Source organism: Triturus cristatus, chromosome 3_2 (assembly GCF_964204655.1).
Source record: "Triturus cristatus chromosome 3_2, aTriCri1.1, whole genome shotgun sequence".
Lineage (NCBI taxonomy): Eukaryota > Metazoa > Chordata > Amphibia > Caudata > Salamandridae > Triturus > Triturus cristatus.
Genome location: NC_140584.1, coordinates 194,412,813 through 194,425,794, shown reverse-complemented (window position 1 = coordinate 194,425,794; position 12,982 = coordinate 194,412,813). Strand labels below are relative to the sequence as shown.

The window sequence follows — 12,982 nt, the reverse complement described above, 5'->3', positions numbered from 1 at the left end:
AATTGTTGGAAGCTCGAGCGGGGTCTGGTGTGAAGTTGTGTTGAGTGGAGAAGAGGGTTGTTTGTAGAAGATTGGTGTCAATGTTCCTCCACGCCCGAAGCTGTTTGGGTGCACGGAGTAAGTATGCGGGTGGTTTGCTTTTCTAATCTGAATAGTAAAGATTACTGCGGAGTGGTCTGTCCAGGTCAGGGGGATATCCGTAGATAGGGAAATGTTGCTATTGTTAGTGAAGAGACTGCTGGCCTCCGTTGTCACCGGGAGCGTGTGGGGGACACTTCCGGTGGCTGCGATAGATCCCTCCACACAATCTGAATAATCAGTGGTGGACCGGGGAACACGCAGGGGGAGACGAGAGAATGGTGAGCAAAACAGCGATTTACATGCTTTAGTTAATTTTAAAAAGTGCAAATGCAAAGTGCAAATGATATAAAAAGGATTCGGAAGCCCTTTACCAGGCGCTTCAAATGGGAGCAGCAGGCGTGCTGCTTCTGTTACTTTTAATTAAAGTTAAAACAGCTGCGGGATACTTAACAATGCAATTGATAATAAGCAGTTTAGGAAGCCCTTTGCCAGGCGCTTCAGAACGGCAGTCACAGCGTGCTACTCTGTTACCTTCGAAATGAAATCACTAAGGATCGCATGCTGAGATTGAAAGGATTACTAAATAATTTATTTTGCATCTGAAATTACCAATACCAGGGGGTTGTAATTCCTGGATGCAGAATTAATGTAGACTTAAAGTCTTTTGCCTATAGAATGGAAAATTGTCTGGGAAATGTATGTTACTTAATAGATTTTTATAAGCTTTCACAAGAATAATAAGAAAAAAGATTTGATTGGTTAGTGGCAGATAAAGCCCTCAACCCCGCAATCCCACACGGCCCCCATGTCTATTTACCTTGTCTGGTTTATTGGGGTAAAAATTGATTTCTTAGGTGGAATTTAAAATAATGTGGCCTCAAATGACGATTGAATTGTGCTTTAAGCTGTGCTGCAGGCATAGTCTGTTAATCCTATTGTGGCCTATTTCTTCCTGATGATAAAGCCTCCTGTCAGTTGTACCCATTGCCTTCATTGTCACAAATGATTGTCCACTAGATGTTCCTCATTTAACATTTTTCTCCTAAATAGCAAACCACTTGCATCAAAACAAGGCCGTCGAGACACTTCAAATTGTGGACTTACTTGAAATCTTTTAATGGCTTAACAGTTTTTTTAAAACCATTTTCGATGTATTTATCAGAGGTGATCTGAATGTGTTTTGGTGTTTCTTAACTCTAAGGCCATTGTGGTACAACATAATTAAAATGTAACAGAACAGTTAATTATGATTGGCACTTTATAAATGCTAGGACGAACCAAGCAAATATTGCAGTCTGTACTGTAGGGTTGGGAAGCCTTGGACCACGAGGGCTGGATGCTTGCAAGAGCGTAGCATACCCACTCATTCTATAAACTACTTCCATTTAGATTATTTGCACTGAAATCTTTCATACAGATATCCTGAGAATCTGAAATGGTCTCAGTGCTCAAAGTTTGACACATCAGTTTAACTCAACTTTTCAGTTTCATCCACTGAATAAATAAAAATAAGTTTTTACTGTGCAATATACATCTCCTCTGTCTTTATGTAATGATCAAAAAAATGTACTTGGTAGCGATCTCAAAGCACATCTATTAACAATGTTAATTTAATTCTCTGTTTTTTATTCATAGGTGCCAAGGCTGCCTCCTTGCAGAAAATCCAACAGATCTTTTTTTGAGACATTTATTAGAGTTTTAATTGTTCTTTGTGCAGCAATAGCCGTGATACTGTCATCCATTTCAGTCTGTGATGGCCGCTGGCTCCTTGCCCATGAAAAGCTCTTTGGACTTTGGCACTTCTGCGTTACAAATGACTTTAGTGCCCCAACTTGTACTACAGATATTGACTTTGCTCAAGTGGAAGGGCTAAGCCTAGGAATGATCTTCTGCAGAAGTACGCTCTCGTTTGCTATAGTCAGTGCCATCTTCGGCCTTGAGCTTATGATGGTCTCCCTCATCTGCGATGATGTTCACTCGAGGCGCAAATGGTTCCTGGGATCTCTTCTCATTATTGTATCATTTGTTCTGTCTTCTGGAGGTGTGTTGGGATTTGTAATTGTCCTGAGAAATTATGTGACATTCGCTGGCTTCAGCTTGCCTTACTGGTGTGAGTTCACTGCTGTGTTCCTGTTTTTTCTCAATGGAATAAGTGGAATTCACATAAATAGCATTACGGATCCGTGGAACAGACCAGGGATTGGAAAAGTGTAGGAGCTAAAGCTTCTTTTGAACTTCAAATTTTATAATTTTCTCCAGATATGACTGACTGATATTGATCTTGTGTAAGAGGGAAAAAAAAGAAAGTTTAATATAAGTATCTATTCCTTAGAATGTTACTAAGGATATATTTTTGATTTTGCACTATAATCTACAGGCATAGATCACTGATCAAAAGGTCTAAGAACCAATAAAGTGTTGATCTAATGTACGATCAATATTAATGAATATTGTTTGGGTACGACCCTAGCCAGAAAACTGTGATCATAAGAAGTTCTATTCTTTTCCAACAACATCTGCATACTTGCATCTTTAACTCCTTCTGTGGATATGGACACATACATTGAAAAAGCAGAGAACAGTTAGAATGGACCATTAACTTGTGCATTACTGAAACCACTACTTTATGTACATTGTGTAATCGTGATCAGTGTTTATTGTTAGATTGAAAATATATTTTTCTGCACTTTTTTTTAAACGAGTCAAGTTCTAAATTTGATAAACTTGTTTTCATCTTTGTACTGAATACCTCCTGTGTTCATGCTGCGCAGTTTTGATAGCAGACTTTAGCCGATTTTGCTGAATTATATGTACTCCAAACACTTTTATAGGATGCCCTTATCATAATTTCGCTATCGAATAAGGATATAGCTTGGTCAATATCTCCATCTTTCTCATTTGTTGATTTTCACAGGGTAGCATTTATATTTTTATTGGCGTTATGTGATGTCATTTGAATACCAGTTTTAAGAAGAAAACTCTTTTCAGCCAAGAAAACATTTTACATGGGCATTTTTTGAGTTTTGAGAATGAAAACCATTCAGGCTTTTGCCACGTTTCTTCTCAACTTTAGCACTGTCTTTTGGATAACTTGTAATTTTTTTCTTTTTGTTATTCTGCTGCCAATGACTCTGTATGCACTTTACGATTATGAATACATTCCGTTATTTGTACGATTTCAGTGGATAAAATGCTTGCACCTAGCTGGTGATTGATATTATCATTTATGTATACATTAAAGATTTCAGATTATAAGCAAATGTACATTTCTTTTCTCAAGACCGGCCAAGACCAGTGTACACCTCAGACACATCTGTTCCAGGTGTGGAGTGTGGTGTCTGCATATTTTATGGTAGACTAATTTTATTAGCATGAAGGTACATTGAAGCTCTGTCTGCGTTAAAAGAACTGTTTAAAGTTTACAATTAGTTCATCATATTGGAGTGCTTAGGGGTCGTATTACTCCAAGTATACCAGGAAAGCGAGAGGCATTTGCTCACGTTTTTAGTGCTCCTGTGGTACTTCAGTATTACAAAACTGACTGCAGACCCTTGTGCGCATACTTCCATATTGCTGAAGGAACTGTAACACATTTACCACCAGTGCAGTCCTAATGTTTCTTTCCTTTATTTGATTGGGAGGGTGGCCCTAAGTAAATGTTGGAACACTTTGTTTCCTCTGAGCTTTTGCTCTATTGAAGATGTGGAAACTGGAGCAAATCAGCCACCCAGTGGCAACTATGCCACAAATTAAGAGGTGCAGTCAGTGCCCCACCCCCTTAGGGTTGAGGTATGGAGTGCCAGGTTAGGTGTAGTCACACACTGTGGGCAGAGCCATGCACCCTCACCAAAAACAGTCAGGTTCCCTTGTATTGCAATTTGGACAAGGAGTTTTAAACAGCTACGTTGATGCTGTGCTGTCCCCAGGCCAGGAACAAATTTGCATCTCCCCTGGGGATAGCATATTTTATTTATTCTACTTTTTTTATGTGGCACACATTCCCATTTTGTGTTGGATGCACCCGCCTGGTACAAACCAGGACTGTGCCATGTTAATGTAATACGACCCATGTTTCTCGCAGTGTGGGTACTGAAGACTGGTATTACCTAACTTTGCTTCAGCTGGCCAGTGTTAGGCCTCCTTTAACCATGTAAAGCAAAATCAACCTTGTGATGCAACGCACAAACCCCTCCCAGGGGCGACACTTCCTCTCCTCCCCTTGCCCCCCCTTGCCCATTTAGCTGCGTCCCTTTTACCTTCAATTTACACCACAGACAACTTGATTTGGTGCCTTAAAAGGTCGCATTTCATTCACATATAACATGGTTGTACATTTTCGCATTTTATTGGTCATTCATACCATCCATGATAATGCATATCCCATTGTTTTTGTTAATGTCTTGTACCTTCCCTTTGGTTATGTGTTCCCCAGGCACTGTCTTCTGCGGGGTTGCCCCTTTTCAGGGTCTTTGTGTTCACGGTTCCACGATTCAACTTTCTACCAAATCTGGTGGGTGTCCGTCAGGACCTGCCCGGGCTGCAAGTGCCGTTCCGCTTGCCCTGGACCCTTTGTCAGCCCCTCACCTGCTCCTCGGTCCCCCTGCCGTGTGGCATCCCAAGGGCCCTGTGTGAGCGTCTCATGTAACCTGCCTATGGTTGCGTCCTGTTATTTTGCTCCCTCAGTAACCCCTTCCGTGAGGCATCCCAAAGGCCCTGTTGGAGCATTGCCTCTACTGTTTGCGGCTGTACGTCGTCCTTAGCTCCCTCAGTGCCCCTGCCATGAGGCATCCTAAGGACACTGTGTGAGCCTTCCATCTACCTCTAGTAAACTTTCTCTCTGTTGTCTATCTATCTTGGGTTTCTTCCGCCATGTTTCTCGATCGGGGGGAGCTCCCCTCCTCCTCCGGCTTCACGAGAAGCCCACCTGCTCTAGCACCCCCACTATGTTGAGCATAAACATGTCCATCCCTACCCCCGTCAGGTGTACGCCATCGTCCAGATGGTGCCCGGGGGGACTTCACGTTGATGAACCCGTGCCTCACGAACCCCCAACCATTGGCCCTGCACAACTTGGATATGGTAATATGTAGTTTGCGCCTGGATTTTTCCACAGCCCCCAAGTCCACGGCCCCCCTCCATGTCTTACGGACTCAAATTTCTGAGATCGCCTCCACCAGGCGCACCATCCTTGCTACTGCTGCAAGGCCTGCCTGCATTTTTTCTAAGAGACACCTCGTACCGATCGTTGCAAGGTCATTCCCTCCCAGGCTGACCATCAACACATCCAGTTTGCCACCGTGTCCCATGGCTTCTCGCACCGCGGGGAGAAGTTGTTCCCATTTCATTCCCGGCCCCCCCCAACCCTATTATGTCTGTATCCCAAAGCCATATTCCTCCAAACTCGTGTCTGGCCTCCGCCCATCGCTGCGCCCGCTTTACAAATGAGTGACCCACGATCCAGACTGTCCTGCGCTGCTCTGCCGGACCTAGACTGTGAGGGGGAGAAACCAGGCTTAATATACTGTATGGAGGATGTATTGTCTGAAAGCGCCGTACGCCCAACGCCCTATCCCCTTGATCTGGTCAGCTCCCAACCCGAGCTCTGCTGCCGTACTGGCTGCCCCAATTCGGAAGGAATGGGACCCGAACGCCCTTGCCGAAGGTCCCACCCAGTCTAGCGCCCTCCTCATCACTGCTATGAATTGGAACCGGCTCAGGTAGGACCCATCCTCATTCTCTAGCAGCGGGCCCCGTTTGTGTCCCCCCTTGTTGCATGTACCGTCTCATCAGACAAACGGGACAGCATGACTTGTCCCTGATGCAGTTAATCCTGGTCCACTTCTCTTTTCCTGCCTGATCCGTTTTTGACTGCCGCAGGAGGACGTTCATGTGGCCCGCTCCTAGCTCTACGTCGGCCAGGCGAAACGGACTGCTCCCAGGTTGTCTGTTGATGGGGCTGCTAACTCGCTGACCCTGTATGCCCCAAATGATGCTAGCGTGAATGCTGCCCTGAAGAGTGTGGCCTCCAGCTCCGTGGCGCATATCTCACCCAGGGCCCCCAATAACTGCTGTAGGACTGCGAAGCTGATGGGCTGCCTACTGTCCCTCTTTGTCTGCTGTATTCTGCCCCAGCCGTTCAGGATCATCCTACATCGGAAAGACCTTGTCTGGTCCTCCTCTGCTGCCATTTTGAGTAGTATGCTGCAGCGTTAAGGTGTGCCTTGGCCCAGTATTTTGTTCTCCGTTATGAATGCCCAGTCAAGAAACCCAGGATTTCGTCCTGACCCACCCCGCGGCACCCTGTGACCCCTGTTACTTCAGTAAATGACCCCCAGCACTTAATGTATCTATTCACAGTTTTGGGGGCCAGCGTGTTGTCCAGCATGCTTTTTATCCCAGGGCCACCCACGCCCAGGCCTCTTCCGGCACCGGGGCCATTCCTTGGTCCACGTCCGTGGCGAGCTCTCTGAATTTGCCCCATTGGAAACGAGAAATAGCATCTGCAAGTGAGCCATCTATCTCCGTAATCATTTTTGCCGTCCCCGTGTTGATCTTCTGCACTACTGCATGGTTGTCTGACCATAGAACTATCTATCTGCCTGTTGACCAGCCGAGGGGCCCAAATGTGGAAGGCAACCACGATTGGGAACCCCTCTAGTAGTGAGATGTTTGCCGTTATGCCTGACCTTTGCCAGCTTTCTGGCCACGCCCCTGCCGACCATGCTTTGCCCAGGATGGCCATGAACCGGAGGCTGCCAGCCGAGTCAGTGTAAAGCTCGAGTTGGTTGGCCTGCACCCGTGGTTCCCTCCATATGAGGGTGCCATTGAAGTTGGACAAGGCCTCCCACTGCCCCAAGTCTTCTCTCATCCCTTGCGTCAAGCGAACCCTGTGGTGCTTCTGATTGATGCCCCTGGTTAACCATGCTAGACGTCTGGCGAAAGGGCGCCCTGCGAGGACTACTCTATTGGCGAAATTCAATTTACCCAGCAGCTGCTGTATCTCGCCTAGGGTTGCCTTTTTCTGCTGTCTTAGCCTCGCAATGATCTCTCTCTGCTCCACCACCTTCTCAAGGGGTAGTCTGCATGTCCCTGCCACCGAGTCGAATTCTATCCCTAGGAAGGACCGCTTCGTGGTGGGACCCTGAGTCTTGTCCTGTGCTAAGGGGACTCCCAGTTCCTCTGCGAGGGCCATGAAACGGTGGAGGAGGTCTGCTCACTCCCCTGTGCCCGCCCCCTGATGGAGAGGAAATCATCCAGGTAGTTGTCTACCAATGCATAGGCCACAGAGAAATTCCCTTGGTCCAGCCAGTCATTGATAGAGTCCCCCTGGGGGTGTGACAGGCGGTGTATCATTCTAAACTTGCCTGCCTCCTTCTTCGGAACCACACCGAGAGGGTAGACTTTCAAACCCTCTAGTGGGGGGAACTGAACGGGCCCGCCACCCTTCCTAGTTGGACCTCTTTGTCCACCTTCTGTGGGCCACCCCCGGGTTGTCCTCGATAGACTTCAGGTTCCTGCTCTCCTGGATCTCCGCTGGTCCCCTCTAAGGGATGGGGAAGCCCGTCGTGAAACCCTTTGCTTACATGTCTCTGTCTGAAGCTTTGGGGTACCGTCCTAATAAATATTATAGTCTGTTCGTTTTGATGGGGGTGGGCAAGGGGTGACCCCTGTCTGCAGCGCCATCGCCCCTTCCTAGCGCCCCCTGCTCCTCATTTCTTGGCCCCTCCCTTCTCTTTGTTGGCCCCCGTGTCTTGGGCCTGTCCGCACTGCATAGCCGGGTGGTTCCCCATCCCCCCACATGACCCACAGGCGTGCTTGAAATTGCAGGCGGCCCCCCATTTACATTCGTCCTTGTCGAATTTCCAACAGGTTTTCCCTGATTTACTGCTGCTCTGGGTCTTGCCTTTGAAAGACTGACCTTGACTTTCGTATTTCTCTTTTGCCCCATAAGGGCGAAAAGTGTGCTCTCTCGAGCCGACCCCTGCCTTGGGCTCTACCATATGGTTCATGAACCCCTCAATCTCCTGACAGTCCCATTAAATAACTAGCCACATCTGCATCTTTTGCCTGAAACCTTTGTCATAGTTCAGCCAGGCATCCCCTTGGTATTTTAGCTGTGCATCGTGTACCTTCTGCTCATATAGAATAAGCGCTGCTGCACTTTGGGGTAATTTCTCAATGAATACACATGCCAGGGTCCTGAAAGCCCTCTCAAGAGACCTTTCTACCCTGGGCTTGCGCCTATCCCTCCTGTATTTGTCTTTTTCGTCTTGTGTTGTCAGGTCCAAGCCTGCTTTGCGCACCTCTAGCAGTCAAGAGATCTATGTATTCCTTTCTCCAGATCCATTCTTTCATGGTCATTGGGATGAGATCAGCCAAACCTAGGACTTTCGTGGTTGTGGGGGAGTCATTTGGGGAAGGGCGCAGATACTCGCTAGCCGGTTACCCCTTGGGGTCTGGGGCCTCCCCTGATCCGCTTTTGTCCCCTTTGCCGCCTTTGGTAACTGCCCCTTTCCCCGGTGCGGTCTCATTCCTTGTCTCATCGCCCTGATCCACCTTCTGGGGGGTTCTCCTGCCGCTTGCCCTTTGCCCCCTTCGGGTCCCTGCTCCCTCTAGACCCCTGCTCCGGTCCCTTTCTCTTTCCTAATCTCCTTGGGGCCCCCACCAAAAGGGGGATCCTGCACGAGGCCCCTGCCACCATGGCATCCAGGCCGATAGGTGAGCCAGTCCCTGACCCCAGGCTTCCCCGTGGAATCCTTGCCGGTCCCTACCTTGTCCTGCTAAACAGGGTAGGCCAGGTCCCTTGTGTCGCTACATTGTTTACCCCCAGCTGCGTTCCTCAATTCAGTATTTGCCCTGGACCCCCTTCTGCTGACCTTGCGGACTGGCCCCTTTTTCGTTTAGCCCCCGCGCTGTCTGCGAGATGCTTACCAGTGCCCTTGTCTGCGACATTTCTCCTTCCGCCGCGTGGCTCTTGAGGGGCCGCCATACTGGCCACAGACCCCTCATCACTGCTCTCATCCCAGTCTGAGCTGGAAAGCACCTCAGGGGCTGGTGGTGCTTTCTCCTTAGCCCGGGTGCTGCCCTTGCCCCTGATGCCAGGAGGATTCGTGACTGCCGCACCCTTTGCTCCTCCCTTGGGCACCTTATGTAGGGCTGCAGTTTTGGCTGCATGCCCTCTGCCTCCTGGTCGCCTGCTGGCTGGTGTCGGTGGGTTTGCCAGCCCCGGTTCCTTTCCCTTCCAGCTGGGGCCCTCCCTGATATGCTGGTCCATCCAGGACTTCCCCTTCAATGCCACCAAGGCACTGGCCTTCTCCAACATCGCCTGCAGATCCGCGTCCAACTCATTCTCCGCATCCGCTCTTCGTCTCTTCTGTCCCTTCTGAGGGGCCTCCGTGCCCTCTTACGCCTCCTGGAAGCAAGCCGGCATCCTTGTCTGCATGTCTTCTGCCATACCAGTCCCCTTCTTCCCGTCTGCTCCCACCTGGGCTCGATATGGTCCCTCACCAGTTTATTCGCTTTTTGTCGTGGTTTGTTGCGATTCACAGCCACCAAAACCATGCTGAGTAACTGGGTAAATGTGTCTGATTTCACCCAGAAGTCCTTCTTGTTTATCCGAAGCTCTTTGAATGCCAGCTCACCCAAAATGTCTGTTGTCCTTGGCCCTAGCCAGCCACTTTGGAAGCCGGTATGCCTCCCGGTAACCAATACCCTGGGTCACGATGCACCCCCAGCTGCTCGCGACGGTTTCTTCAGGTCGTGGCAGCAGCGTGCAACTCCCTGCGTCTTCCGGCGTTGTCCCTGGTGCCTGCAACGATGAGCGATCGCAGGGAAACTAATTAAAAAAGGTCCTTTCCCTTTTAAGCACCTTCAAGGCCGGCCCCGCAAAGCCCGTTCCGTTCGCCGCTCTGCCTCCTTCCTGGTTCGATCCCTTGGCTGAGTAGTACCGATGCAGTGCGCCTGGAGATGGGGGAACGTCTGCTGACCAAGAGGCCTCCCCTGTCCGCTCCCTGGATCTTCCTCGATTCGTCGCTGCTCCACAGGTAGGCAGGCTCCAGACGTCCCCTTGCACATGCCGATTTGTCTTCCAGGCTGCCAAAGTTTTTTAGGTCTCGCCTGAGCCAGCGCTTTAGCGCTGCTCTGGCGAGAGCTATAGAAAGCGGGATTTGGAAGTGCAAACTAGAGCTTTTGAGGCCGCGAACTACAGTGCATGTGCAGCGGGCACGCGCACCATTTGTCAGCCTGCTGATCACTTTCGCAGCCCCTTTGATGTTCTCAGTGAGCCGCGCGGCCACTGAGAACATCAAAGCGGCCGCGATAGTGTTCAAAATATGCCAGCCTTCCCTGTGTTGCTTTATCACTCACCGCCCCCACCCCTTCCATGTTACCCGAGTGCCTGGCGTTTTGTAATGGTCCTCTCTCTATTTTCATTTCAGCTTTCCACCTTTTTTAATACTCACTCAGACACTTTAAAAAAACGAATATATCCTGAAACATCTGTAGGCCAAGTTATAAACAGATCGCCCTGTTTTATATCCTAATGTTTACCCATGTTAACCTAAAATAGATGTCCACATATTTTGAGTATGATTTTGATCAAGCAATCTGAAAGCCATTGGTAAGAAGTTGCTACTCTTAACTTGCAGCATCTGTAAACCGAAAACCTACACATAAACCTAGTTTCGTTTAAATATAGACAGTTGTGTTTCCTGTCACCTTCAGTCACTCACCAGATTATTAGTTTGCAATCTATTTTGCATTTTGAATACTTTATAGATGGTACCTCTGACTGCTAGATGTGCTTGTTTTATATTTTTACTATAAAACGATTTGAAAAAATGTGTCCTGAAAAACTAACTTTGCCAAAGAACACAGAGCATCCTCGTATACCTCCCCAAATACCAGGGCAGCGGTTTTAGACTGGAGCTCGACAATTCCCCTCCAGATTGTAAGAAACATCTGGAAATAAAGTAAGACTAATCTAACCAAATAACTGGAACTTTATTTTCATAGAAATTGATTGGATCGCCCTTAATTGCTTTGTATCAAGGTCCAAAGGCCTGTTTAAAGGCACATTCATACAATCCGATTGCTCTACAGCCCTGTTTCTTACCCGTTTGAACTCTGAGGGTCGCCACTGAATCACAAACTCCTGCCTAAGCAATGCCTACTATCTGAATCGCAAAAGAATGTGCAAACACCCAGACACAAGAATACGTTAGACAAATGCACATATTAGGGTCTATTTTATTGAATTCAGAAACAAAAGATGTTGACATTTTAATGTCAACATTTAGCTTTTCAGTACTTTTATTTTTAAAAGACGAAGCCTTATTCGAGTGTTAACTTTTTTTACTTCTGGGGACCTCCAATTAAACTGTTTTAGTAGCCACGGATCTTTGCCTAACCGATTATTTTTACGATTTGAACCCCAAAAGAATTCACAATAATACAGAAACGAGTATACATCAAACAAATACATTGGGAAGTATTTTATTTAATTCACAAACCAAAAACGCAGACATTTTAATGGGGAGGTTTGAGCTTTTTCAACATTTAGCTTTATTTCTAAAAACTGAATTTATGTGCTCGATTATGCACATCACGTGGTCTTCTTTGCTCCCCATACCTGCTCTCTTTTTTTGTCGGTGCATGCAGCTGCTGCTTCATTTGAGGCCACCAATCATCCATGTTCGATTACGTCTGCTGTTTTAGCGCTGCTCCAACAAATCATAAGGATTCCAACTTAATTTTTGGCTTCTAAACTAATATTTTTAATTTTTGAGAGAATTTAAAGCATTCGATGCAATTTTGCGTTTTTATGTACAGGTAATTAATCTAATATTTTATTTTTTAAACTGTCGCGGACACTCTGAGAATGCGTTGCGAACCCCAGGGATCTGCTGACCACAGGTTAAGAACCACTGCACTACAGTCATGCTAAAGACTGACGTTAAATTCCTCAAGCTCCAATTCATTGAGTCGTTCAGCTTACATGCTTGCACATGTGACATTTCATAAGTTAAATAACCCTTTAAAACGACTTACGAAGGAATAGGAAAAAATGCACCCGCCCACCCCACACACACACATTTTATCCCTTCTCTCCTGCTAAACTCCTGGCCAGAGTGGGGATCTATTAAATGCAGCAGTTAGTAAAGATGCACTGGAACAATTTTCAAAGTGCGGGAACTGCCACCAATGTGGTATTGGTTAAGTCATAGGGGGTAGAAAAACCCAAGTGTTGCACAGATGTACAGCAAATGAGCCGCACATTCAGCATGTCAATGGTGGGCGAGTGTTGTCCAGTGGTGCTTTTTATCCCGAGCATGTGACTAAAGTATGGTGTGCTACGATACTGCCTTTTACAGAGAGCACATTTTTCATATAAATGGACTCTTGAAACAGGCACTCAATTTCCACCAGTCATGCAGCTTGATTGATAAACCTATGTGGCTTATAGGTATAAACAATAATGTGAAATTGAAAATGTGTGCATATTTATCATTTGTGCATCACACAAGTAAAGTGTCTTTGTTTTGATCTTATGAAAATCTTTGTTTCACTCACACTTCAGAATAAATTAAAAACGAAATGTCTTTTTAACTTTTCTTGCTGCTGACAAATTTTGAAATATTTGTAAAGTTAATTTGCAAGTATTTACATTGTTTTGTGTATTAGAAAACATTTGACATCCTGCAGCTTTTTCTTTTATATTTAATTTACTCCAGCAGGATTGTCACTTCGTTCACATTAAAACCAGCATTGGCATAGCCAATAGGTCTCGCTTTTGGGACCTTATAAGTATTTAGTTATGCAGCACAATATCCTTGGTGCAACAACATCAACTGTTGTATGGCTAAACACTTATAAGGTCCCAAAGCCGAGACCTATTGGCTAT

General features: G+C 46.7%; 1 protein-coding gene across 1 annotated transcript in view; it reads left to right on the top strand.

Annotated features, from left to right (window-relative positions):
- Positions 1-3,336, top strand: part of TMEM37 (transmembrane protein 37) — a 67,501-nt gene extending 64,165 nt beyond the window's left edge. Inside the window, exon 2 of the mRNA XM_085647485.1 lies at positions 1,717-3,336. Coding sequence (XP_085503611.1) covers positions 1,717-2,295 — 579 coding nt within the window. The 3' untranslated portion in view covers positions 2,296-3,336. The remainder of the gene's footprint in view (positions 1-1,716) is intronic.
- The last annotated feature ends 9,646 nt before the right edge of the window (positions 3,337-12,982 follow it).